The 27,293-nt window shown below is 45.8% G+C and overlaps 2 protein-coding genes across 2 annotated transcripts in view; both read right to left on the bottom strand.

Moving 5' to 3' along the window:
• LOC147031845 (peroxisomal ATPase PEX1-like) overlaps positions 1–22,374 on the bottom strand; it is a 105,733-nt gene extending 83,359 nt beyond the window's left edge. Inside the window, 5 exon segments of the mRNA XM_085853438.1 lie at positions 127–749; positions 13,690–13,804; positions 16,751–16,834; positions 17,109–17,252; positions 22,199–22,374. Of these exon segments, the coding sequence (XP_085709564.1) occupies positions 127–749; positions 13,690–13,804; positions 16,751–16,834; positions 17,109–17,252; positions 22,199–22,303 (1,071 nt within the window). The 5' untranslated portion in view covers positions 22,304–22,374.
• Positions 22,375–22,515: 141 nt separating this feature from the next.
• LOC147031844 (uncharacterized) lies at positions 22,516–27,293 on the bottom strand. The gene is made up of 3 exons (XM_085850123.1): positions 27,130–27,293; positions 26,233–27,005; positions 22,516–22,535 (listed from the first exon to the last, which is right to left on the bottom strand). The coding sequence occupies exons 2-3, from the start codon at positions 26,900–26,902 to the stop codon at positions 22,516–22,518; spliced, it is 690 nt and encodes a 229-aa protein (XP_085706249.1). The 5' UTR covers positions 26,903–27,005; positions 27,130–27,293.

Below are 27,293 nucleotides of genomic sequence, written 5' to 3'. Positions count from 1 at the left end.
AAAGTTGACTTGCTTATGTCTATACACAAACTGAAAAGCAATTCGCTCATATCTATCAACTAAACAATGCCCAGTTGAGAGAAGGCTCTACTATATTAAAGTTCAACGAATGTCAGAAGTACATACCCAAAGAAGTCCTTGATTGACTGAAGATGGCTGGAGGTTGTTCTTCTCTCTGGAGTACTTCACACGGACAAGGCCTGGTAGTCGATGGTCACTTGCGTTAGTTTCACCAACTGGGCGTGATTTTCTGTTTTGTCGTTCTGTCCCACTGTCTTTCCGCTCCACAGGTAAGGTTACTCGTGAGATAAGTGCACAACCCGACTCGCACCCTTCCGTGCAGGGGTATGTGCGAAACACATACACACAACCAGAGCACTGGCATTCGCTGGTTGTTTTTGGGAGAGACCGATGTACTCTATACAACCCATCAAAAGGGAAAAGGGGTATTGTTTTTGCAATGTGTGTATCGTCTGTGAGTTTTGCTGCAGCTACAACGGATGGTGATTCATCAGCACTGCATGAAGTCCGAGTGCTGCTTGGCCAAATCCATTGGAAAACCCGAAACCACCAGGTAAAGAGAGCATCCGTGCTGCGGGTTACACACAAGTCCTCGCTCGCTGGAAGTTGCTGTGATTGTTGTTCCCCGTGTCCCTGCTGTGTGATGGGATCGTGGCGACTCACAGGCTTCACCAGCAGACGACTCTCGGTCTCCAGCCGACCACAGTACACAGTGGGAGTTAAAGAGACTGAAAGCAGACAAAACAAACGGCAATTTTATTCGCCAGGTATTGCAAACTTGTGAGCAAGGTGGTCAGAATACAATGAAGACGTTACTCCAGGAAATAGAAGTAATTGCTAATTTAGACCATCAAAAATGTGCCACGTACAAGTAAACGCGTATGAGTACAGAAAAAATAACGAGAGGAAAAGAGAGCCACCAGGAATGGGAAGGCTTTCGGTATGAAAACGTTCGATGATTATGAGACACTCACAGGATTCAAAACAGGCCAAAATTCACGAGAGGAGTGCATTCACAAAAATGGTTCAAAAATAGATCGTCTCAATGAAAGATTAGTCAGCTTACTTCCAATGAAAAGCAGCGGAAGAGAAACCATCTGATGCTGCAGTTGACATCAAGGCTTTCCTCTTTTAAAGCAATCTGATCTCTGACTAACAGTTTGCATTTCATCCTGATCAAGAAACAATGGATATGCTGCGGCTTTCCTCTTCGTAATAGTCAAAGGTCTTAAATCTCAGAGATCCTGCTCTGCTTGTTGAGCATACTGCCGATGGCACTTTGGGTCACCTTCATACCTGGCTCTTTAATTTCTTCAACTTACACAATAAATATGTTGCTATCAATAAGAATCCTTTCCTGCTCAAACCAGGTGGAGGCTGGAATCTCCCAAGGCAGTTTCTTGGGGCCAAACTTATTCCTCATCCACAAAAACATCCTCTGTTCCCTCCATCACTCCATCAAGAGAACATCACTTCCCATTCATCCCATTCATCCTTCCCTCCATCTCTTCATTTGTCCTCACTCTCCCAACCCTCCTTCCTCTCTCTCTCTCTACTCCCTCTCTCACCCCTCTCTTCCAACTTTCATGAAGTGATAAACAATGTGTGCTTGTGACAAGTTTCCACAGATAGTTGTGCGGTGGTTTGGAGGTGGTTATGTTGTGGTGCGGTTTGGAGGTGATGATGTTGTGTTGTGGTGCTTATGTGGTGTTTCGAGCGCGGAGTGTCGGGGAGTGTGCGGGTTGGACGGATGGGCACTTTTTCGGCGGTCAGAGCTGTGGCTGGGTTCAATTCCACGGTTTCAATTTTGGGAATCGACTCGGGTTGAGAGATTATTAGTGGGGCAACTTAGCATAACAATTGTGCATTTTGTGAGGAAAGCACCAAATTTGGCACACAAGCAGCGTAACATATTATGAACAGATGTGGATATTGGGCCATCTCAAATTCAGCCGCTGATGGCTGTGGCAGCCATTTTTCAAAATGGCCGCCAGTGGTTACTGTTATGACACATATCTGCTTTACTGGAGAGGAATGAAGGTTGATAGTGAAAGTTTATTTACTAATAATGGTCAAAGAAAGTAACAATTTGATTTGGTTGAGAAAAAAAAGTTAAAGTGGACTAATTAGTCTTATTAAGACACAGATTCCAAAGCGTGGAAAAGGAGTGCGTAGATGCGTGGTCGGAGCAGCAGTTATACCTGGAAACTGGCAGAACTTCCTCCGAGTGGACACCAACAAGACCGAGCTGTTCAAGTTCCTATCAGAAGCTATCTTCAGGTGGTTTGACCAGGATGACAAGCAGCTGGTTATCACTGATGGAGAGGCAGTCCTGAGCAAGCCACCGCTGCTAGACCTGGCCTTGCTCGCCCCATGCAGCCACGAAGAAGCTGACAGTCAAATGTTGTTGCATGCATCCCATGCAGCCAACCATGGTCACCACAAGATACTGATCAAGACAGTTGACACCAATGTTGTGGTGTTGGCTGTGTCAGTGGCCCAGGGACTGCAACCAGAAGATGAACTGTGGCTAGCATTTGGCACTGGGAAGAGTTTTCGGTACCTGGCAGCCCACGAAATAGCAGCTGGCCTAGGACTAGAGAAGGCACAGGCACTCCCAATGTTTCACGCTCTGACTGGGTGTGACACTGTATCTAGCTTTGTTGGACATGGTAAGAAGACTGCTTGGACAATCTGGGCTGTTCTGCCAGAACTTACAGACGCGCTGCTGAAGCTATCCTCTGCACCAATTGGCATACCAGACGATGTCATGCACACCATCGAGAGGTTCGTCATATTGCTCTATGACAGAACCAACACGTGCAACGACATTGACAAGGCCCGGAAGAAACTCTTCGCGAAGAAGAACAACGTGCAGCTGATCCCGCCAACCAAGGCAGCTCTGGAGGAGCATGTGAAGAGGGTGGCCTACCAAGGAGGCCATGTGTGGGCTCAAACACTGCTACCAACGCCAGAGCTGCCTCCTCCATCCAGCTGGGGCTGGGTCAAGAATGACGAGGGGGTGTACGAGCCACACTGGACGAAGCTACCCAAAGCAGCCCACACCTGCTATGAGCTAGTATCGTGCAAGTGCAAGAAGAGCTGTCTGAAGCGTTGCAGGTGCAAAAAGGCCGCACTTGAATGCACAGCTTTGTGTGTGTGAGGGAGAGTGCTCACAAAATTGAGAGAATATTAACAGCAGACTGTGTCACTGATTCAGAACATTTAAATCAGACATCTCTCGATCAATTTCTATGAGTGAGATGTCGGTATTCATATGAATGAGACGCAGCCCATGATTCGTTTGCAACCATGCTCAACAACCAATTTCTATGAGTGAGATAATCGTCCAGTACAACAAATAATTAGCAGCCATCTTGCAAAATGGCGGCTATCTTGAAACTTGAGGTGGCTACAGGTTATGTTTTTCTTAATTCAGCTTTTAATAAATGTTAAAACCAATGTTGGATTGAAATTATAGTCACTGCTAGCGGCCATTTTGAAAAATGGCTGCCACAGCCATCAGCGGCTGAATTTGAGATGGCCCAATATCCAAATATGTTCATAATATGTTAGGCAACTAGTGTGCCAAATTTGGTGCTTTCCTCACAAAATGCACAATTGTTATGCTATATTTAGCGAAGTTACCCCACTATATGGGGCTTATCGCATTGTGGTTGTAAAACATGCACTGAAATTAAATAAAGGAAAGACACACTGGCGTCTCCGGGCGTTTATATACATTGCAGATAGGGTACAATGGGCTCTAGGGTTTCTTGGCCTGAGCCAAGTTTTGGGGCTTGGACTGTGGGCTCGGGCTTAGGCTTGGCAGGGGGTCCGACTGCTGGAAGGGTGTTCGTTTTCCCCCACTTCCCCTCAAGTCCCCCTCTCAAATGCAACTCGAACCCCCTCCCCATTCCCTTTAAATCCCACTACCAAACACAACTCCAGAACACCCCCTTCCCCTCCACACTCGCCCCTACTCTTTACTCCCACCCCTCCTCACACCCTCTACCTCCTGGAGTGTTTTTAGACGTGTTGTGAAGTGTTACTCTCCCCCCCCTCCCCTCCCCTCCCTTTATTGCTCTCCCCCCATTCCTCATGTTCCCCTCTGAGATATATATCTATCTCTATCTCTATCTCTATCTCTCTCTCTCTCTCTCTCTCTCTCTCTCTCTCTCTCATCCTCTCTCTCTCTCATCCTCTCTCTCTCTCATCCTCTCTCTCTCTCATCCTCTCTCTCCCTCTCTCCTCCCTCTCTTTCTTTCTCTCCTCTCTGTCTCTCTCCTACCACCTATATCTCTTTCACCCCTCCCTCCACACTCTCCCCCCACTCTACAGCTCCCCCTCTTCACTCCCCTATCCTACCACCTCTCTCTGTTCCCCTCACTCCTCACTCTACCCCTCCCCTCTTCACTCCCCCATCCCTCCTCTCTCTCTCTCTCTGTCTCTCTCTCTCTGTCTCTCTCTCTGTCTCTCTCTCTGTCTCTCTCTCTCTCTGTCTCTCTCTCTCTCTGTCTCTCTCTCTCTCTGTCTCTCTCTCTGTCTCTCTCTCTGTCTCTCTCTCTCCACCTCCCTCCTCACTCTACCCCTCACCCTCCTCACTCTCCCCTCCCCTCTTCACTCTCCCCTCCCTCCTCACTCTCTCCTCCCCCCACCTCTCTCTCTCCCCTCCCTCCTCACTCTACCCCTCCCCTCTCTCTCTCTCTCCCTCCCTCCCTCCTCACTCTCCCCCACCTCTCTCTCTCTCCCCTCCCTCCTCACTCTCCCCCACTCTACCCCCTCCTCCTCTTCACTCCCCACTCCATCCCCTCTCTGACTCTTCTTTCTCTCTCTCTTAATATTCCTGTCAGCGAAGCGACGAGTTTTATTTGCGAGTACGCCAATAAAAAAAAAACAATTGTATATTTTGTTACAAATCATTTTTACTGTAATGGGAGTCCAGAGGCTGAAGCCACATCTAGAGCCGAATTGTGCACTTTGTGATAAAAGCATGAAATTAGGCACACAGTTACCATGTTCCATAACAGTTTATTTCAAAAATGGACCCCAACTGGATTTGACCTGTGATGGCTGTGGCAGCCATTTAACAAAATGACCAACATGTGAATTTTCAATGTCTCATATATCGGATAATAATGTAGATAGGAACTTCATTTTGGTGTCTCTACCTATGTTTTCAGGGCCAAGGAATCCAAGTATGATTAAAAAAAATTCAAATTATGTTGTGTCAGCCATTTTGTTTTCCAATATGACCACCATTTTATGTTCAAATTTATAGCTTTCTTAACATCTTGACTCAAAATAATGATATAGACTTGATTTTTGTGTATACCAATGTTTTCATGGCCAAATAGTCCATAATAACAATATTTAATACAGTATAATATATATATATATATATATATATATATATATATATATATATATATATATATATATATATAATACACTTTTGATAATACCAATATTAACCAAACAAAATCTTTGATAAAACTGTTTCACTGCATTTCACTTAAGAATTTCGGCAATGTCGTCTCGATATTGAAGCCCCCCCCTCCCCCTCAAATCACGACAAAGACATCTTCCCCATGTGTCTCACACGATGTCCATTGAATGTCCTTGGCAATTTTGTACAGGGGCTCGTCACAGGCAATGAAAGGGAATTGTCTTTGGTTGAGGATATTGACAGCTTTGACAACATCCACTGAATGTCTTATCATGACAACTGACTTGGAATCATCTCGGAATAATGGCAGCAGTGTACTGATTGCTGTTTGACTTTTATTCTCACTTCGATGGTTAGCATGGTAAGCGGCCCATGATGCATGCTCTCCGTCCTTTCTATTGGGTTACTCATTTGGGTTTTCAAGGTCTTGTGGCACACTGCTATCACAGACATGTTGACGCCACTGAGTTTCTGCTGCAAGATCAACTCAACATTCAAGTCTCCTGAGCTCATTTATTTCTGGAATGGGTGTATTTTTGATTGCCACGGCAGCTGGTACTAAGGTGTAGTCGTTTGGCAGTTTTGCTATCTTGCGGTTTACCTTGGCCAGTGGGGGACGTGCTTGTGCAATGCCGACGTGATGAATATCTGGATTCTGGAAAAGAGAAATACCAGTCCCATGGAATGATGTTTGAGCACTAGTTGAGGTAGGCTCGTAATCTACGTTGTCTACTGATGACCTTGTGAGTATGCCAATGTTGAGAGATTGCAAACAGCTCCGATTGATTCAAAGTGGTTGAGAGCAGAATTGGCCAGATCAGCAGACATACCGAGAACACGATCATATATTACAGAGTCCCATCTTGGAAAGAGTATCAATCATATCCTTGGATCTAGTCTTGCAATGCACATATGCTTCAAGGAACAGAGGCAGTGGAGCTTCAGAATCTCAGCTGTGTCTGGTAACTTGATTATTTTCTCAGATGTTGAACAGATTTATACAGTAACAGCTGTGAGAGAGACAGTGCTGCTTGTGATTGATAATTTCCTTCATTCTCGATGCTGGTACCATGGAGCATCATGGGAACAAGAGTAAGCATTGATCTCTGCTGCCAATCACCTGCAAAAGTACCATCAAATGATGGGCATTCATTGGTGAACATATCATGGTGGATCATATCTGCAACACGTGACATCATGACCGTCTCAGCTTCTCCATTGAGTTGACAAGTTTTCCTAATAGATTTGCCAGCAGTTACACTTGGTACGAGTAGAATGCTACGTCCCTCAATGTGTGCCTCTAACTCAGGGAAGTATCCAAGTATCCTACTCTTGAATCAGTTCGCATGGATGCTTGATGGTGCATCCTCTTCTGAGTGATATCACCTGGACATATATAGTTTGGTCAGTTCTTAGTTAGAACACTGGTGTTATCTCATCACTATCCAAGACTTCTTGCATGTCGGAGAGTAGTTCTGCAAAAGCAGTGTTCCTGGCTGAATCTGGGGTAGTGCTCTTCTGTGATGTGCACGACGAAGCATGATCTCAGTTCGAGAGAGATACCAAGCATTGAGGATGATATTTCATCTCTATAGCTACGGCATCACCTCTAATCAGATTCGCCAATAAATGCTGATCTTGAACATTAATGGCACATTATTTTACTTTTGTATCTACATCTCCAGTGGATGCATTGCGGTGAGGATTAGTTCATGTTCTGGGTTTGTTCCAGAAGAGACGGGTTGTATTTTGATGGTCAGACTGATATCTTCTGTCGTGAGCCTCTCAAGCATCCGAGTCATATCATCAATACTCTTGTGTTTTGTTGCATGTTGTAGATTTTTCTCATTGTATTTTAGACTACAGCTCTTATGATACTTGGCATGTCTCTGTATGAATGTGGATTCAAGACCATCACCATCAAGACGATCCAGTTTTACGGAGGATGGCAACTGACTGAGCGCATACAAGGTGGGAAGATTTTTAGCATGTGATTTGTATCCAGCACTACCAAATACATGATTCAAAGGACAAGCCAACCTTTCATCTGTTATTTATTCAGAGAGAAAACAGTTACTCCAATCTATGGCTGTCACATTAGGAGAAGTGTCACTTTTCACCAATTTCAACACCTTTGCCATTTTCTGCTTATTAAGGTCAATCTGAAGAATTGAAAAAGAGAAAAAAAGATGCATTAATTTAGGAGAATGTATCCCAAGATGGCCACCTGAAGAGAAAACAAGTCTTACAGAGACAATCAGTGGTTTTGTAGAAAATAACTACTGCATACGTTACATGGAAGTTGTGATTGATGTCCAGCACATGTATGCAGGTGAACTGTATATTGTTCATGCGAACTAACATACAGGTCCTTGAAAATTTTCCCTCTCAAGGACTGTTTTAACCTACCTGTCGGGAAAGACAGCCCAGCATGTGGGTAAAGATGGACACCCCAATTTCAACAAAGTCATCAATTCAAATGTCATGATGTCATCACCCCCCACTCAAAATTTCTCAAAATCAGAAGAAGTGACACCAGTTTTATATGTACCATTTCATATCTCATTAATCATCATCAGCATCATGATAAAGTGAATTTCAACAGTGACAAGATGTGAGGGCTTATGATGTTAGGTCACTCATCTTTTATCAGATGACAGAAAAAGAGGATATTTGAAATTGTCGCCAACACACCTTTCATACAATATGGCTGCCCGATAACCGAGATATTGGTGGTCGGTGGGGAAGGGAAGGGGGGGGAAGGGGGTGGCATACATAGAATCCATCCATCCATTGGGACCATACTCTGTGCAGAGCGTTGCTGCTGCCTTAGCAGTCTCCTTGGTTATTGGGCACAATCCTGGACGGGTCGCCACTCTTACACAGTATACCAGCAAGCTGGCACTCATTTTGCCGATCTCGTAAGGATGACAGGCAGAGTCAATCCCACCTGGTATTAATTCAAGAGCCAAGTGGGATTTGAACTCAGGATCCTGGAATGCCAAGCCCGCCACTCTCACCATTAAGCCAACACCAAGCATATACATAGAATACATTAATAATAATGTTATTATTGGATTATTTGGCCATGAAACATTGGTACAGACATGAAAAATCAGGTCAATATCATTATTTTGAACTGAATTATTAAGAAAACGAAATTTTAACGTAAAATGGTGGCCATATTGGAAAACAAAATGGCTGACAAGATAATTTGAAAAACTTGTCATATTTGGAATCCTTGGCCCTAAAAACATAGGAATTAACACCAAAATGAAGTTCCCATCCTTATCATGAGCCGATATGAGACATTGAAAATTCACACGTCGGCAGTTTTTTAAAAATGGCCGCCACAGGTAAAATTTGGTTGGGGTCAAAATAAACTGTTATGGGCCATAGTAACTGTGTGCCAAATTTCATACTTGTAACACAAGTGCATGATTTTTTTGCTCAGCCTCTGTACTATGACAGAGTACCCTCCCAATGGGTGATCTTGTTCCAAGCATGCAACACGTTGTTCTGTCACATACTTTTATTTTGGAGGTGTATAGGCAACAGACAGCTGCCTCAATCACTCTTGAAAATAAAATAAAAAATAACCCGGGTTACGCGCATGAAGCAAAAAAAATACAAACTGGTTATAATTCAAAAAAAACTTCACTGCACTGGAAAACGTATGGACAGGAATACTGTGCTGTAAATGGTGGAGACTTGTAATACCATCTCCCACCTGGAGGTGGCGCTACACGATACACATATACATAGAGAATTTGCGTTCCCCACCCCCCGCCCCCCAAGACCACAAGCAAAGATAAAAACACCCATACGCATGATTTTGGGTCATGCTGATCCTATGTTGCAAGTATGGATGTAATTGACTCAGAACTGTAGGAAGAAGAGCGCGACAAAAAAACACAACACACACACACGTCCATGAATTATCGTAAAGATGCATATACAGTATATAGTGTGTACTAGGTGCGGTGGGACGCAAGAAGCACGCGGGCCACCATCTACTCTGCTTTATTGCGCAGCCGGAAGCACAGTTCTGCCACCCCTAGCGGGCGAGGCATGATATACGAAAACCCAATCACGTGACACAGCACACTCCTCCCCTCGTAAAATGACCCGTCACATAACGAACGGATAATCACAACATGACCATCAGAAACCCATCAACACTCATAATCCTCCAAGTACCGTGGCCGCATTCTGACCCGCCTCGGACGGGCAGCGCCACCAGACAGCCCAGGCTCATACGCCTCCCGGCTCGGTCGAGGTGACATCCTCGCCGGACTCGCACTTTCCGCAACACCAGCTACCCCCGACTGCCCAGCCTGCTCGACGTCCCCGGGTAGGACGGCATCAGGCGAAGACCCCCTCGGCGCTGGCCCAGCCAGTCCCGGCGATACAACGTCAGGTGCCGGCGAGACTACCGGTGGGGGCCCCGCAACGTTCGGCTCGGGGAGGTGTGGGGGGGTGACGCTGAACAGCGATCATGCATCTGGTCCACGTGCCGCTTCCACACACCCCCACCATCAGTCCGCACCATGCAATTCCGCCGGCCCCAGCACCCCAGAGACCACCGCCGGCACCCATTTGGAACCGTGGAAATAATCGCGTACCATCACCCGCTGCCCCACCTCGAAGCTGCGCAGCCGCGTCGGACGCGACATAGCCCCACTCACCGACCCTCCAGGTCGCAGCAAATCTAGCCTGGACCGCAAAGCCCGTCCATAGAGACGAATAGCAGGTGAGTCACCCGTGACAGGATGAACTGCGTTCCTGTAATGGAGCAACAAAACATCGACCACCGTCTGCACAGGTGCAACACCCCCTGCGCAAAGCCCGCTTCAACATCTTGACAAACGACTCAGCTTGGCCATTCGTCTCAGGATGATAAGGTGCGGACCTTAGATGTCGAATACCATTCTGGCGCATAAACTCATCAAATACACCCGCGATGAACTGCGGACCATTATCAGAGACCAGGATCTCCGGCAACCCTTTATTAGCAAAGATCGTCCGCAGCTTCTCTACCGTAATGCTTGCTGAAGTATGCTGCATTACTACCACCTCCGGCCATTTAGAGAATGCATCAATCACAATCAAAAACATCTTGCCATTAACCGGCCCCGCAAAATCTACATGGACCCTTTGCCAAGCTCGGTCTGGCACAGGCCAGAGCCCCGAAGCTCGACGCGGGTTATCAGCATCTGTCTGGCACGTGGTGCAACGCTTAACCAATTGCTCAATGTCTTTGTCCAACCCCGGCCACCACAACAGGCTACGAGCAAGACTCTTGGTCTTCACGATGCCCAGGTGACTGGCATGCAGTTCTTCCAAACACCGCTGCCTGAACCTCGGTGGAATCACGGTCCTCATTCCCCACATTATGCACCGTTGGACCAACGACAGCTCCGCTGCGCGTGACGTGAAAGGTTGAAATGCCGGTGTCGAAGGTAGATCGCTCCAATTCCCCGTAGAAATCGCCTGGACGACACGGGCAAGCACCGGATCACGAGCCGACTCCACCGCGACCTGTCTGGCCGTGACCGGCCCGCTCTGGACCTGGTCCAGCGCAAACACGTCGACCCGGTCGCCCAGCTCAGACGCAGGTGGACCCTCCGCACACGGCAAGCGTGAGAGCCCGTCGCAGTTAGCATGCTTCTCGGTGCTTCGGAACTGAATATCATAATCGTAAGCACCCAGAAACAGACACCACCGCTGTATTCGCGCGGCTGCTACCACCGGCACTCCGCGTTCGGGTCTCAGAATGAATTGAAGTGGTTTGTGATCCGTCTGTAAAATGAAATGCCGTCCCAGCAGATATTGATGAAACCTCCGCACACCCCAGACGATGCTGAGAGCCTCCCGTTCGATCTGGGCATATCCGCGCTCTGCTGTGGACAGGGTCCGGGATGCAAAACAAACAGGCCGCTCGGAACCATCGTCCATCCTGTGGGAGAGCACTGCCCCGATGCCATATGCAGAGCTGTCGCATGCTCATAGGAGCGGACGTGCAGGCTCGTAGTGCACGAGGACCGTATCCTCTGTGAGCAGCCGCTTGACGCGGTCGAACGACGCCTGGTGTGCAGGCCCCCAAACCCAGCGCTCGTCCTTCTTGAGCAACCGCGTCAACGGCGCAAGTTGTGAGCTGAGCCCGCGCACGAACCTTTGGTAATACTGGGCCATGCCAATGAACGCGCGTAGCTGCGTCTTGTCGCGAGGTGGTGGCATGCGCTGAATCGCCTCCACCTTCCGAGGACCTTTCAACAGCCCCTCCGGCGTGATGACGTGCCCGAGGTATTCTAAGCGCTGCTTGAAGAACGCGCACTTGTCCCTGTTTAAGCGCAGGCCGCACGCTTCTAGCTTTGTTAGCACTCGGGCAATGTTTGCCAGATGCTCGTCCGCCGTTTTCCCCGCAATGAGCACATCGTCCAGGTAGGTCTGAGCGGGCAGGTCAATGCAAACCTGATCCATGGCTTTCTGCCACAAAGCTGGAGCCGAAGCAATCCCAAAACAGAGTCGGGTATATCGATAGAGTCCTTGACACGTGTTGATTGTTAAAAGCTCGCTACTCCCGGGATCCATCGGCAGGTGAAAATATGCATCACGCAGGTCTAGCTTCGTGAAGTATCGACTCCCCGCCAATCGCGCATATATTTCATCGATTGACGGCAGTGGATATTGCTCCACGCTGAGCCCCGGGTTAACTGTGGATTTGAAGTCCCCGCACAATCGGACGTCTCCATTCCGTTTTAGCACCGTGACAACCGGGGTGGCCCAGTCCGAGCACGACACCCGTTCGATCACTCCACAGGCCTCCAGCCTATCCAGTTCACCCTTGACCTTGTCCCGCAGGGCATACGGCACCGGACGCGGTTTACAAAACCGAGGAACCACCCCCTCCTTCAAGAAGAGTTTCGCCTCCATGCCCTTGAGTTTCCCAAGGTCGCCTCTAAACAACCCTTGATGTCTTTGAAGAATCTCCTCCAACTGATCCTCCCACTGGCTCGGCACGGGTTGCACAAGGTTAACTGCGGCCCAGTCTAGCCTGATGCGGGTCATCCAATCTCGGCCGAGGAGAGACGGCCCCTCCCCCGCACGACGTACACCCGAAGCGTGGCGACCTGGCCTTGGTATCGCACAGACACGTCTGCCATCCCGACTGGCGTTATCCTCTCGCGGGTGTACGTGAACAGCGCGAGGTTCGACCTGATAAGCTTCAAGCCGTTGAGTCTACGCGCGGTCTGTTCGTCAATGAGCGACACCGCTGCTCCCGTATCAACCTGAAACGTGATCGGCGTTTTGTTCACTTCGACTTCCACCGTCATCGGGCGCGCCGTCACCGGGCCAACTGAACCCAGGCTCAACACCGGCCGCTGGTTCCGCCCCGAGTCGCGTCGCACATCGCCGTCCACGACTTCAACGGTGGCCGAAGCCCCACGGCACACACGCGCCAAATGACCCACCTTGTGACATTTCAAACACACGTTGCCTTTATACGGGCATGCACGGCGCAGGTGCCGACCTCCACATCCCAAGCATGTCCGCGGTGTCACCCTGCTGCACGCGTGGCCGCGCGGCGACGTCCGACCCGCATCGAAGGCCGTGCGCGCGTCCCGGGGTACTCGCGACCCCGCGTGGCCGGTGATGGCTCGAACATCCCCGCGAGTCTGCTCAACCGCCATGTGTGCTTTCATTTTCTCCACGATGTCCCGAAACGCCAGCCTGTCATCCCGGGGCCTGTCCGGTGCCACTAAGTCCCCCAGCAGCCGATAATGCTCCGGCGAAAGCGAAGCGAGCAAGATTGACTTCTGCTTGCCCTCGTCGACCACATCGTTCGCGTGGAAATAGCAATCCAATTGCTCTGAAAACGATTCGAAGTCGTCCCCGTCGAAAACGGGCATAAGTCCGTATGATCCCATCTTCGTCAGCCAACTAGTGTGTACTAGGTGCGGTGGGACGCAAGAAGCACGCGGGCCACCATCTACTCTGCTTTATTGCGCAGCCGGAAGCACAGTTCTGCCACCCCTAGCGGGCGAGGCATGATATACGAAAACCCAATCACGTGACACAGCACAGTATATATTAAAAATAATAAAACGTTGGCATATGTCAGTCAGACTCTTTAAGAATTGCATAATGTATAACAAATATAGTTAAAATACGTGACGCTCAAAGCAAACTTCATTCAGTTTGGATAGAACGCTCACCGATTTTGATGTTGATAAGAACACCGGTGCTGACCCAGATAGGAAGTGCTTCCCCAGCAAAGACAATGCGGACCTGGTCCAAAAAACTTTCTTCCAGCTCCCTCGAGTGCAACTCCTAGCAAGAAAAAGTTACAAATCTCTTGCTGTTTATGTTCTCCTTCTGTGTTTTTAGTCGAGGCTTTATTTTCCACTCATGGAAACTTCAACGACACTCTTCTTTCATCTTACAGGGAGACAGAGGAGATCTTTTGATGCAGAAGAATATCCATGATTGAGGAATGTATAATATTTCATAGAAACAAAGGAAATTGTGGATGGCACGACTGACGTTGTATCACTTTTATAGACACCTTAAAGCCTCGATAATAATTATAAGAACAGTCTAAACCCACTGTGGGGGAAAAAATTATATTAATGTATTCTAAATTGTAACAAATGGAGTTTAAGAAAATGTAACTGTAATGCTACAAGTTGAATTGGCTCTCATTTCTGGCCAAAAGACTTTTGCCCTAAATGATAAGAAATGTGTTGTTCTGGAGCAGAGTGACTGAGCTGATAAACGAACCTTTGCCTAGAAATGAACGAAGTGGATTCTCGTCGAAAGGACACGTCTGCAGTCTGGGTGAATAGCCCCCAACCTCTCTCTCATGAAAGTATAAAATGCTTTGAAATGTAAAATTGTTTCAGTGCAAGTACCTGAGAAAGTATTAGAATCTCAGTGGCTTGTACTCCTTGGAACTGACCAAGTACCAAGTTAGAATAAAACTCTGATGTAATGTGGAAGTGAATTGAATCGGGTTGGTCTAACTGTTAACTAAAGTAAGAATAAATGAAACAGAAATAATAATATTGCAATCAATGGGGATTCTTAAGTTCATTGTACAAGGGTGAGAAGTGTATGGTGGATAATTAGAAAATAAATTGTTTCACAAGGAAGGACTTGTGTGGACATCAGTTTTATCAGTGTCGATAGGGTTTTTGTAGGATTTTATAACCAAATCGGACAAACGTTAAACTCTGCCTGAAGTCAAATAGGATTCCACAATCGGCCAGTTAGAATCCTTCAGGAGGACAACGATCACAACAAGGTGGGTTTAAAAAATCCACGTCACCACCAAAGTAAACAGTCCTGATCTGGTGAGTACTCGAAAGCTGTTTATTTTCTGCCGTTGTTCACACTGGTATTCATTGCTACATCTAGTACAAATATATCTGTGTTAAAGTATGTGTTCATTAATTAAAGCAATCAGGTGTTTTAATAGGATGCCTGAATGCTGGACAGGTCTTTTGCACATCCCTCTCCAAAATTAGGAGTGTTAGGTGCTATGTCAACCAACGTAGCAGTGTAATTTAATGGATGAAAACAACAGGACGATGACTGATGTATGCCAACTACCGTGGGAAGCAAGAAGCTAACATTTCGGGCATAAACTCCCTTTTGCTCCGATGAAGGATTAACGCTTGAAACGCTAGCTCCCTTTGTTCCCTACGACAGTTAGTATACCTCAATTAATGTCCTGCGGACCGCAGTATAGCCTAGCCCAAGAGGTACGCACACTCTTCATTGAGCCGTCTGGCCTGGATTTGAATCTCGGTTCAGCTATAAACCGTCATCCCGGTGTCTCGCAGGTAGGGGTGATTCATCAATGTGTGTGCCGTCCCTCATATGGACGTTGAACTTGGTGTCCCTTCTGCCAGCATTAGTTGGTGGATGTTAAAGATCCCACGATGTTCTTTGTGAAGAGTAGCTGAGTTATTGCTGGCACCATAGTCAAATTCCAAATTCCTGCTCTAACAAAGCAGGTGCACTACATCAGCGGCACAGCCACACTCCCAGAAATGATGCAACCAGCAGCCTCAGGCTGCATAGGAAATGAATGAATCAACATCCTGATGGTTTCATCCATCGTTCTATCATTGGTTACCCCCTTGCCCGTCTGTCTGTGTCCATTGTTTTCCCGTTTCTCTCTGCTCCACTGTTTGTGACTTCACCTCATTTCCTCTGTTGCCTGATTCTTCTATGACCCTTAAGCTATTTTATTCAGCTGAGGCTGAGCAAAGCGAGATCGAGACTGTTTATTCCTGATACGTGAAACACCCTGCAACCAATGCCTGCAGAAAAGACTTTTTTTGTTAGAACGCCGGCCACATTTTCCATCCAATAATCATGCAAGTTTGTTTTAAAAAAAAATTTTTCCATGGGTAGGTTAATCGCTCAAGCGGTTGCGGAGATAACTAATTTAAAAGCGAATAAAGGTGAAAAAGTGAGGGTAGAAAAAAAAGTGAGGGCCTCGGCCAATGTTTTGTTGTGGACACCTATTATTAGTATATAAAAGGGCTCAAAAACCCTGCACTACCTGACCTAAACACTCCCAAAAGATGAGCTGCAAAGTCAAAGCAGAAGACTTTTTAAAAGTTTTATTTAAGAAGATTAACAAAAACTTATTGGTGACTAGATCTTTTTTTTCTTTTCTTTTCAGATTATTGAAACAAAATCTACATATTTTAACACCAACCATATCAACGTCCAGTGGCTGGCAGGATGGCCGAGCAAGATGAACAATAATTTTTTTTTTTTATCATGAATCCTGCTATAATGTGAGAAGTGTTTTTTTTTATTTTTGTTTGACTTCTATGGGCTCCTGAACTGCCGGACGGAATGAGATGGAAAACTCGTGGTTGTACTCGGAGGAGATGCATGGGAAGTTTTCAGCCATTAAAAAAAGTTCATATCTCAAGGGTTCACGTTCTCTCTTTGTGAACATGTGTCGTATCGTGCCACGTGTGCAAGTGGGTATTACAAATCATCCCATATGTAATTATTGTAGATTTACTCCGTCCTTGAGGATGGGATCTTCGCTAGTCTGAATTTTTTAAAAGTCAACACGACTTAGATTGTTTGTTTACTTTTATCTTGTAAAATATACCACAATTCATGACATTTATCTCTCTTTCTTTTTCTCATCATCGATTTAAACCTAGAAAGCAGTTATATTCATATATTTTTGACAAACATATTCCAAATGGTGGAACTCTCATTGTACCAAAAATAAATGCTCACCAAGATTTCCCAGTCAGAGGCTGTCAATGGCTCCACCAGGACCTCCATGCAGGACGGTGGCTTCTCAAGCACATTAAACAGCACCTGCAGGGTCCCACAGACAACCAGGTAATCCACTGGAAATGCATTTCCCACATACCTACAATCATAAAATCTGTTTTACGTCTCTATCGAAACTTCTCTCCCCAATTTTGATTATATCCACATAAAAACATCACTTCTCTTTATTTGTCCATGAACATGGATCACAATGGCTAATCGATTCATAATGGATTACAATGGATGCATTTTATTCATGATTGTACTGCTGTGTCATTATGGACATTAAAAAAAAAAACCTTTATTTTTTCAGCTATACCTCCTGTCCATCCTGCAGACCTGCGGTAGCAGCCACCTGCCGACTCAGCTCCACAGTATAGCTGCCATAATTTCCACCTCCCTGGCTCACCCAGCTCAAGATGGTCACTTCCTGAGCCCCCCAAGTCAGCTGGACAGCACAGTCCTACATGAACCGAGGATACATCACGATTGTGGGGAAAGTATATCATTTATTTATGATTACTGTATTGCGGTAGTACTCCATTTGTTTGAATATTTAGATTACATGGTTTGTTAAAGTTTATTAACAGGCATTACGGCCTGTGCTAAATACCAATATGAACGAGCAAATAGATGGGAGCAATAAGGGAGGGTATATGAACAGACAAAGATCACGGGCAGGGATGTTCAATGACTGATGGTGATCGTGCACTGCCAACTTGAAGCCCTGGCAGGAAGAGTGGGATTGAACAGAGGATGGGGGTTTCACAAGAGAGAGAGAGAGAGAGAGAGAGAGAGAGAGAGAGAGAGAGAGAGAGAGAGAGAGAGAGAGAGAGAGAGAGAGAGAGAGATAAGAGAGGAACGAAGGAATGGAGGTGTTTGTGAGCTGAGACTGAAGGTTTTTCTGTTCATTTGATGTCGAGATCAAAATGTACGAGTTCTGAAATTTGCTTTGGTGCCACCGTGCTGTGTGGGTGATAAATTGCTTCCTTTACTTGTAAATTAAACACGTTTTACACAATTCAATGAAAACATCAGTTTAAGATTGTCAAGAAATGTAACACCACAGTACTCTGGGGAAAATTATTCGTTTTCAGACAGGCAGGATGAGTGATTAATGTGCGGATAGCTTGCAAGCTTCACCCACTGAAGTCCACGTGGCTTTGCTGCACCCCCTTAATCTCCATCCATTGACCAATTGGCCAACGGCACAGCCACGTCTAAAACTTACTTTCAATGCGTTATAGCAAATAAAAGCTTTTTATAAGAGTTGGTAACCATACGTTGGCAATACTAGCGCAGGTCTTAATAGGCCTAAAGCTAGGGTTGGGTATATATATATATATATGATTGAAAATTTGTGTATAGCATTTTCTACGGCTGTTTTCCATTCTGAATCCGCTCGAATTTTTTTTTACCTCCGATGACCTTTGACCCCTGGAACCTTTATTTATTAAAAATGGTGGCCAAAAATTGACCTTTTTCATGTTTTCATTCTCTAATGTGACAAATAAGGCTTGTAATATATCATTTCATATGTTTTTCAGGTCAAGGAATACACTAATCACATTTTTAAATTGATTGGATGTTGCATAGGACCGAAATCAAGTAATTTCGGGCTGAAAATGTGATCTAAAATGATTGACAAAAACTATCCTGATTATGAATATTTTAATAATCCATTTTGTCTTTCCAGATTCAGATGCCAACCAAACTGTTTACTAAACACAATAAAAATGAAGTATACTTTTTTAATCGTTGCAGAATCATCAATCATGACTGACGGACCAAGATCCAGTGTTTCAAAAATGAGGAGCGGTGCTCAGAAACAACTGTTTGGTGAAACGTACAAAGAAGGGCCAGAATATGAACTAAAATCTCAACTACCCCCTGGAATATACTTGCTCGGTTGAATGATTCATTTGTGCAGGACTGTAGAAAAGGGACAGAATCAAATTAGCAAAATGATGCAAGTAATGTGGTAGTCTAGATGAAATCAAAGCGGCAATCGACTTCTGGATAACGGACAGAGCCGTGGACTGCAAAGTACTGCTTGAGAACTTTGGTGTAGATTCAGAAAAAATCCTGAAGTGCTCAGCGCATTTGATACTTGCTATTGATCATGGATGTGATAAGGTTCTCCGAAATCTGGAACAGAAGATTGGAGTACAGAATCTTCTGAAACTTTCAGAAAAGGCATTTTGCTCCCCTGGATCTAGTGTACATACACTCGGCGAAATAGCAATCGCAAAACTTCTGAGTCCGAGTCATGCGTCTCACTCTGTGTCGTTATATCCCCAATACATGGAATGGATGGAGCAAAACGGTATTGAACATTGTGGCTTCAAAGGGTTCACTGCGAATAGGTTCGGGAGAATAGCCGAGATCACTAAACAGTTTCTCAAAATGAGAACATCCATCATGGAATTCTTCGATGCTGTAGTGGACAATCAATCGAATAAGCTGGTCCTTGGTGTTTCTACATATGTCCAAAGTGCTTGGTTCGTTTTATGCCGCGAGGTGTACGAACAAGTGGGAAATATTATCATAATCCCATTGATGAAACTTTTGGGCATTGATGACAAGGATGAAAAAGACTTGTATCGAGGACAGAGAAACTGGGGAGGAGTGAAGGACTTTTTTGCTAGGAAACTACCCGAAGTGGCTGAAATCCGTGACAATTCAAGGAGCCCCAGACATACGCCAACAAAGACGTGTGAAGGATGGAGCAGGGAAATTCCGCACTCACAAATTCAGTTTGACCGAGCTACACAACTCGATAAAGAATGCTATCAAACCCGGTGAATCCGTGCAGGATAACATCAATGAACTTTTGTTGGCGGCACTGGTGTCATGTGATCTCGGTCTGATGTTGATCTGAGAATGACAAAAACAGTTATATTCCAGCAAAATATTGTGCCGTTTTCAAAAATCATCAAATCGTTGCATAAGTGTCATTTTCGTATTTCCTGATCGGACAAAAAACCTACAAATTGATATATTACAAGCCTTATTTTCTCTCAGTTGGTCAGAAATTCATAAAAATATCATTTTTTTTGGTCGCCATTTTGAATAAATTAAAGTTCTAGGGGTCAAAAGTCATCGGAGGTAAAAAAAAAAAAATTCCAACGTTTTCGGATTCAGCATCGAAAATGCTATGTGAACACACTAAACCAAACAAGGACAAATGTGTACAAGAGTCGTGTCCTAAAGGGAACAACAACAACTTCCGAAATTTCGTCACGTGCCTTGATGGAGCCAATAGCGAGGAAGAAGAAGAAGATAGAAGAAGAAGAAGATAGAAGAAGAAGAAGATAGAAGAAGAAGAAGATAGAAGAAGAAGAAGAAGAAGATAGAAGAAGAAGAAGAAGAAGATAGAAGAAGAAGAAGAAGAAGATAGAAGAAGAAGAAGAAGAAGAAGATAGAAGAAGAAGAAGAAGAAGATAGAAGAAGAAGAAGAAGAAGATAGAAGAAGAAGAAGAAGAAGAAGATAGAAGAAGAAGAAGAAGAAGATAGAAGAAGAAGAAGAAGAAGAAGATCAAGAGAAGAAGAAGAAGAAGATCAAGAGAAGAAGAAGAAGAAGAAGATAGAAGAAGAAGAAGAAGAAGAAGATAGAAGAAGAAGAAGAAGAAGAAGATAGAAGAAGAAGAAGAAGAAGAAGATAGAAGAAGAAGAAGAAGAAGATAGAAGAAGAAGAAGAAGAAGATAGAAGAAGAAGAAGAAGAAGATAGAAGAAGAAGAAGAAGAAGATAGAAGAAGAAGAAGAAGAAGATAGAAGGAGAAGAAGAAGAAGAAGAAGAAGAAGAAGAAGAAGAAGAAGAAGAAGAAGAAGAAGAAGAAGAAGAAGAAGAAGAAGAAGAAGAAGAAGAAGAAGAAGAAGAAGAAGAAGAAGAAGAAGAAGAAGAAGAAGAAGAAGAAGAAGAAGAAGAAGAAGAAGAAGAAGAAGAAGAAGAAGAAGAAGAAGAAGAAGAAGAAGAAGAAGAAGAAGAAGAAGAAGAAGAAGAAGAAGAAGAAGAAGAAGAAGAAGAAGAAGAAGAAGAAGAAGAAGAAGAAGAAGAAGAAGAAGAAGAAGAAGAAGAAGAAGAAGAAGAAGAAGAAGAAGAAGAAGAAGAAGAAGAAGAAGAAGAAGAAGAAGAAGAAGAAGAAGAAGAAGAAGAAGAAGAAGAAGAAGAAGAAGAAGAAGAAGAAGAAGAAGAAGAAGAAGAAGAAGAAGAAGAAGAAGAAGAAGAAGAAGAAGAAGAAGAAGAAGAAGAAGAAGAAGAAGAAGAAGAAGAAGAAGAAGAAGAAGAAGAAGAAGAAGAAGAAGAAGAAGAAGAAGAAGAAGAAGAAGAAGAAGAAGAAGAAGAAGAAGAAGAAGAAGAAGAAGAAGAAGAAGAAGAAGAAGAAGAAGAAGAAGAAGAAGAAGAAGAAGAAGAAGAAGAAGAAGAAGAAGAAGAAGAAGAAGAAGAAGAAGAAGAAGAAGAAGAAGAAGAAGAAGAAGAAGAAGAAGAAGAAGAAGAAGATAGAAGAAGAAGATAGAAGAAGAAGATAGAAGAAGAAGATAGAAGAAGCAGATACAAAAACAAGATAGAAGAAGAAGATAGAAGAAGAAGAAGAAGAAGAAGAAGAAGAAGAAGAAGAAGAAGAAGAAGAAGAAGAAGAAGAAGAAGAAGAAGAAGAAGAAGAAGAAGAAGAAGAAGAAGAAGAAGAAGAAGAAGAAGAAGAAGAAGAAGAAGAAGAAGAAGAATAAGAGAGAAGAAGAAGATAGAAGAATAAGATAGAAGAAGAAAATAGAAGAAGAAGATAGAAGAAGAAGATAGAAGAAGAAGATAGAAGAAGAAGATAGAAGAAGAAGATAGAAGAAGAAGATAGAAGAAGAAGAAGAAGAAGAAGAAGAAGAAGAAGAAGAAGAAGAAGAAGAAGAAGAAGAAGAAGAAGAAGAAGAAGAAGAAGAAGAAGAAGAAGAAGAAGAAGAAGAAGAAGAAGAAGAAGAAGAAGAAGAAGAAGAAGAAGAAGAAAAAAAAAAAAAAAAAAAAAAAAAAAAAAGAAGCTCTCTTGGAGCCAGCGTTCGCTGCGAGAGACGCGGCTAAAAACTTGACCATTTACCCAACCCTACCAAAGGCCTTCTCTTGCGTTTCCGTTCCGAGGAGGGGGAACACCGAATTCAGATCGGAATTACATCACTTCCGGCGAAGACACTTCCATGTTGCAAAATGACGCCAGAGGAGCTCACTCAGGGAATTCAGAAATAACCATCGCGAGATACGACAATTATGTATCCACGCAACACAAACGATACGTCTTCATTAACACTTTCACACTCGTTGGCACCACCGATGGCATTAATGGCAAAAGGGTCGGGTGCGAATCGGTAATCACGTGATACATCAAGCGCTCGCGGCCCGCCTCGGGAGCCTCGACGAGGTAAACCTCTGGTAACTGCAGGATCGCCACGAGGCTGCGATGGATCCTCAGGAAGCAGTCTCTGACCGATATCACACGCACGCGGCACTCGCAGCTCCGCGAACCGCGCATTTTAAAAAAAGTGATCGCCAATCGGAATTTGGCGACTCGGCCCGCGGTGACGTCAGACGAAGCGAGTGGATTTGGCGGATATTTTGTTGTTCGTAGAACCAACAGGATCTATATATGCCACATCGACAAAATATGTATGTTGCGGACGTCCGAAAGAACTTTGTATTTGTTTTCAATAGATTTGCGAAGAGAGCAGGGAATTTGAATTCGTCTCAAAGAAATTGTCGATTCACTAACGGCAGAAAGGCCCCAATATGGAAGAGGCAAAGCCGACAAGCGAACGTACAATTCTTCTTACATTCGCTTCTGACTTTACATAAAACGTGTTCACAACTGTGTACTTGCCAACTATACCGTGGAACGTGTAAGCGCCGCACAGCTGATGATTTTGACGCAATTTCCGGTTACTTCTGAAATGAGAGCGAGAGATGAACCTTCAGAGTTTAGGCTTTATTCCATTTGATTGGAGCCGCTTCTGTGGGCACACCAGGAAATACAGGTTCAGCTAGGAGTACATAAGCAGAAACGTATACATGTGCAGTTAACCATTGCAGACTAATCCGCGTAAGCACGGAGTTCGATATAATCTCCATTCTCACCAGTCAATGAGCACCTTCAGTTAACGAGCATCAAGTGGACAGCCGATGTCAATAGCAATGCCCCGGGGACAATCACTCGTGCCGCAGAGAGACCTCCCCTTTTACGCGAGACGCACAACATGTGATCCCGCGTCATGTCCCTCGATTCACGTCAATTCACCACATTCTCCCCACCTTTAAAATGTAACTAGGGGCCCATCTTACACACCATGATTGCTTTAGCACTATAGGAGTATACATTTCAAGCAACGCGGACTAATAGATCTACAGAAGCATACATGCCAAGCAGTGATTATTTTGAGTTGTAGGAGCATGGAAATGAGCATCGATATATGATATAATGGGCATATAGGAGCATGAGCAGCGAGAATGCCGATAATCTCCTTCACAGATTGAGTCGTCGAGGGGGCCTTATTCGTCGACCTCTCCGGGAGTAAACGGCAGTTTCACTTGAGGGAGACTCCCGATCCTCTTGGTGAGCCTCGACTTGTGCCGGGGATGACTCCTCGATCGCTCTCGGGGGGAACGCGGCAGCCCCGTCGCCTGGCGGAGTTCCTGGGGGAAATGTCAGAAGGAGGAGTGCCAGGAGGTGGTGTACCGGCGGGAGGAGTACCTGAGGGAGCCAGATGGCGAACCGACACAGTGGTCTCCCTGCCATCCGGGAGCCTGACATGAGCATACTCTGGATTAGTGTCAATGAGTTCGACCCCCTCCACCAGGGGTTCATACTTGCTTTGTCGTACCGGGCGTTTCATGAACACTGTACCGGGGTGGGTCAGCCAGTTGGGCACCGTTTGACTGTCAACATAACGTCGTTGGTGAGTAAACATACGTTCGTGAGGAGTGGCATTTGTGGACGTGCAGAGCAAAGAGCGTATGGAATTCATTGCGTCAGGAAGAGCAACCTCCCATCGCTCGGGGCCCAGTCCTCTCGATTTCAGCGCCAGAGTTATGGCTTTCCAAATAACTCCATTATACCTTTCCACCTGCCCGTTTCCCTGTGGGTTGTAACCCGTCGTTCGACTAGTTGCTATGCCGTGCTCTAATAGGAATTGTTTTAGCCCGGCCGACATGAAACACGGCCCTCTGTCTGAATGTATGTACGAAGGTCTCCCAAACATAGCGAAGAGGTCAGAGAGACATTTTACGACAGTGCCCGAGGTCATATCCGAGCACGGAAACGCGAAAGGGAACCTTGAATATTCATCAACAACGGTGAATATGTATCTGTTGTCTGTCTCGGTCGGCAGGGGCCCTTTGAAGTCGATGTTTAGTCTCTCGAAGGGGGAAGTAGCCTTGATCAGTCTGCCAGATGCCGCGCCAAAGAATCTGGGTTTTAGTTCAGCACAAACAGGGCATGAAGCATTCATTTGTTTAATATCTTCAACAGAATAGGGAAGATTTTGTCTGCGTACGAAATGTGCCATCCTGGTTACCCCTGGGTGGCACAGAGACACATGGAGGTCTTGCAAAGCCTGACTGATTGTTGCCGAACTGTAGACCCGGGAGAAGGTATCTGCAGCAGGGTTTTCCTTCCCGGGCCGGTAAACAATGTCGTACCTGTAGCAGGCTAGGTCTATCCGCCATCTCATAATTTTTTCATTCTTAATTTTCCCGTTATTTTTCCCATCAAACATGAAAGCCACGGATCGTTGGTCCGTAACGAGCGTGAAGTGGTTTCCCAGTAAATAATGTCTCCATTTACGCAGCGCTTCGATGATGGCGTACGCCTCCTTCTCTATTGCCGAGTGTCTCTGCTCGCTTCTAGAGAGAGTTCTCGAGAAGAAAGCGACCGGCCGCCCAGACTGATTAAGTGTTGCAGCTATGGCGTGATTTGAAGCGTCGGTCTCCACCACGAAGGGCACCGAGCTGTCGATCGATAAAACCACGGACTTACTGATATCATCCTTGAGATCGTGGAAAGCTTTCACGACAGCGGCATCTGGTGGAAAGTTTTTGCAATGCACTAGGGGATGTATTTTCTCGGAGTATTGCGAAATCCATCTTGCATAGTAAGCGAACATCCCGATCACCCGGCGCATTGTTTGCAAGTCCTGAGGTGGTGGAAGCTCACGGAGCGGGCGCAATCGCTCAGGATCAGGCTTAATTGTGCCGTCGGCTATCGTGTAGCCGAGAAGGTCAATTGACCTTGCCGAGAATACGCATTTCTCGTAGTTGAGAGTCAGATTATATTTTCCAGCAATGCTCAAGAATCTGTCCAGATTCCTATCATGTTCCCTCTGATCCCTACCGCACACTGTGACATTATCCACGTAAACAAAAGTGTCTTCGAGGTTTTCATCTGAGATGATGTCGTCCATAACTCGTTGGAAGCAAGCTACTCCATTCGTGACACCGAATGGTATCCTTCTGAACTGGTAGAGGCGCCGCCCTGCCTGGAATGCAGTGTACGGTTTGTCTTCCTCTCGGATGGGAATTTGATGATAGGCGCTTCGCAAGTCGATGGTACTGAATACCTTATAATTGGCCACGCGTTCGACCATCTCATCTATGCGCGGCAGGGGGTAGGCGTCGAGTTGGGTGAAGCGATTGACCGTTTGGGAATAATCAACAACCATCCGTCTCTTATGGTTCTGACTGCTGGTTACTAACACCTGTGCGCGCCATGGCGAATCGCTCGGTTCTATAATTCCCTCCTCCAGTAATCGCTTGGTTTCTGAAGTGATGAAATTCATGTCAGCAGTGGTATATCGCCGCGATTTGATCGCTATCGGTTTGCAGACCGGCGACAAGTTAGCGAACAGCTGGGGGACGTCACCTCCGCGGTGGTCAGCGCATTTAAAATTAGACGAGGCTTGCTTCCTCCAAAGGGTATTTCGACGCTCGTGTGCTGCTTGAGGACATTATGACCCAGAATTACGTCTGCGCACAAATCACGAAGCACCAGCACCTTTACATCCCGATGCGTGTACCCTTTTACGTCCAATTCAACATTGCAGTACCCTCGTACGCGGGATTGTAGTGAGGTGGCGGCCATGCATACCGTATTGTCAGTCGGGTGGATTACCCATTTCCTGCCCTTCACTAGCGAGCTGTTGACAAAACTTTCAGAGCTACCGGTATCAATCAGTGCCTCAGCCATATGCCCGTTAATTCGCACGTTGATGATAGCCTTGGATAGATTCCCCGGGGAGGCTGCAGTCAATTTATTTTGCGAGTAGAGAGCCGCAGAAGTGGGTTTATTCCTCCTTAGAGTAGATTTACATACCCTGGCATAATGCCCTTTCTTGTCGCAATTCATGCATGTGGCATCTCTGGCGGGACATTTTTGACGAGGATGCCTTTTGTACCCACAAAAGAAGCATTTACCGACCGGAGCAGTTGCTGAGGAGTTTGACGAGGTCTGGGTATCCGGCTCCTCGGGTGTTTCTCCATCCCTCATGTCTGGCTGTGTCTGTGCCAGTGGGGTTCCTTGGGTTCCCATCGTAGCAGCGTTCATGAGCAGCATCGGTGTCCCAAATGACTCGGATTGCTGCTGAGCCGTATCCATCGCTCGAGCCTGATCGACTACCTTGTCAAGAGTGGGTTGCGCTTTCTCTAGTAAGCGTTGCCGTATGTGGGCTGATCTGAGTCCTTGGATGAATGCCTCCCGTGTGGCTTCCTTTCGGTGTTCCTCGGCGCTTACCGCCCGGAAGCTGCAGTCTTTTCCCAGCTGATTCAGAGCTTGCAGGAACTGATCGATTGTCTCCGCGGCTGCTTGCTTGCGTGTGTTGAGAAGATGTCGTATGTATACCTCGTTCTTGGGCTTCACGTAGAGCGCCTGCAGCACGTCAATCGCTGCTTCGTAAGTGTCGCACCCCGAGAAGAGCCTGTACACGCCGGGCGAGACATGATTCACGAGAGCGGCAAATTTGTCAGCTCCCTCCGCGATGATGGTCAGATAGTGTGAGAAGGAGCAGAACCAATGTGACCATTTCATTTCTGCGTCAGTCGTGTTTGGGTCTGCGTCGAACCTCTCTGGTTTGTAGATCTTGTCCATCTTTGGTTGAGAGAGCCGAGAAAATCAAATGGAATAAATTGAAATGAGAGCGAGAGATGAACCTTCAGAGTTTAGGCTTTATTCCATTTGATTGGAGCCGCTTCTGTGGGCACACCAGGAAATACAGGTTCAGCTAGGAGTACATAAGCAGAAACGTATACATGTGCAGTTAACCATTGCAGACTAATCCGCGTAAGCACGGAGTTCGATATAATCTCCATTCTCACCAGTCAATGAGCACCTTCAGTTAACGAGCATCAAGTGGACAGCCGATGTCAATAGCAATGCCCCGGGGACAATCCACTCGTGCCGCAGAGAGACCTCCCCTTATACGCGAGACGCACAACATGTGATCCCGCGTCATGTCCCTCGATTCACGTTAATTCACCAC

This window comes from Eptatretus burgeri, chromosome 2 (genome assembly GCF_056783735.1).
Source record: "Eptatretus burgeri isolate ZD-2024b chromosome 2, Ebu_testis_v1, whole genome shotgun sequence".
Lineage (NCBI taxonomy): Eukaryota > Metazoa > Chordata > Myxini > Myxiniformes > Myxinidae > Eptatretus > Eptatretus burgeri.
The sequence above is the reverse complement of the archived record's forward strand: the minus strand, read 5'-3'. Positions and strand labels throughout refer to the sequence as shown.

What these genes read in the sequence shown, in the direction of transcription:
- LOC147031844 (XM_085850123.1), bottom strand. Translation starts at nt 26,902, where the DNA reads ATGGACAAGATCTACAAACCAGAGAGGTTCGACGCAGACCCAAACACG. An exon ending in CTCAGCAACTGCTCCGGTCG is followed by an intron (nt 22,536 to 26,232) that starts GTAAATGCTTCT and finishes TTCTGCCGTTAG; the next exon opens with TGAATCGACAATTTCTTTGA.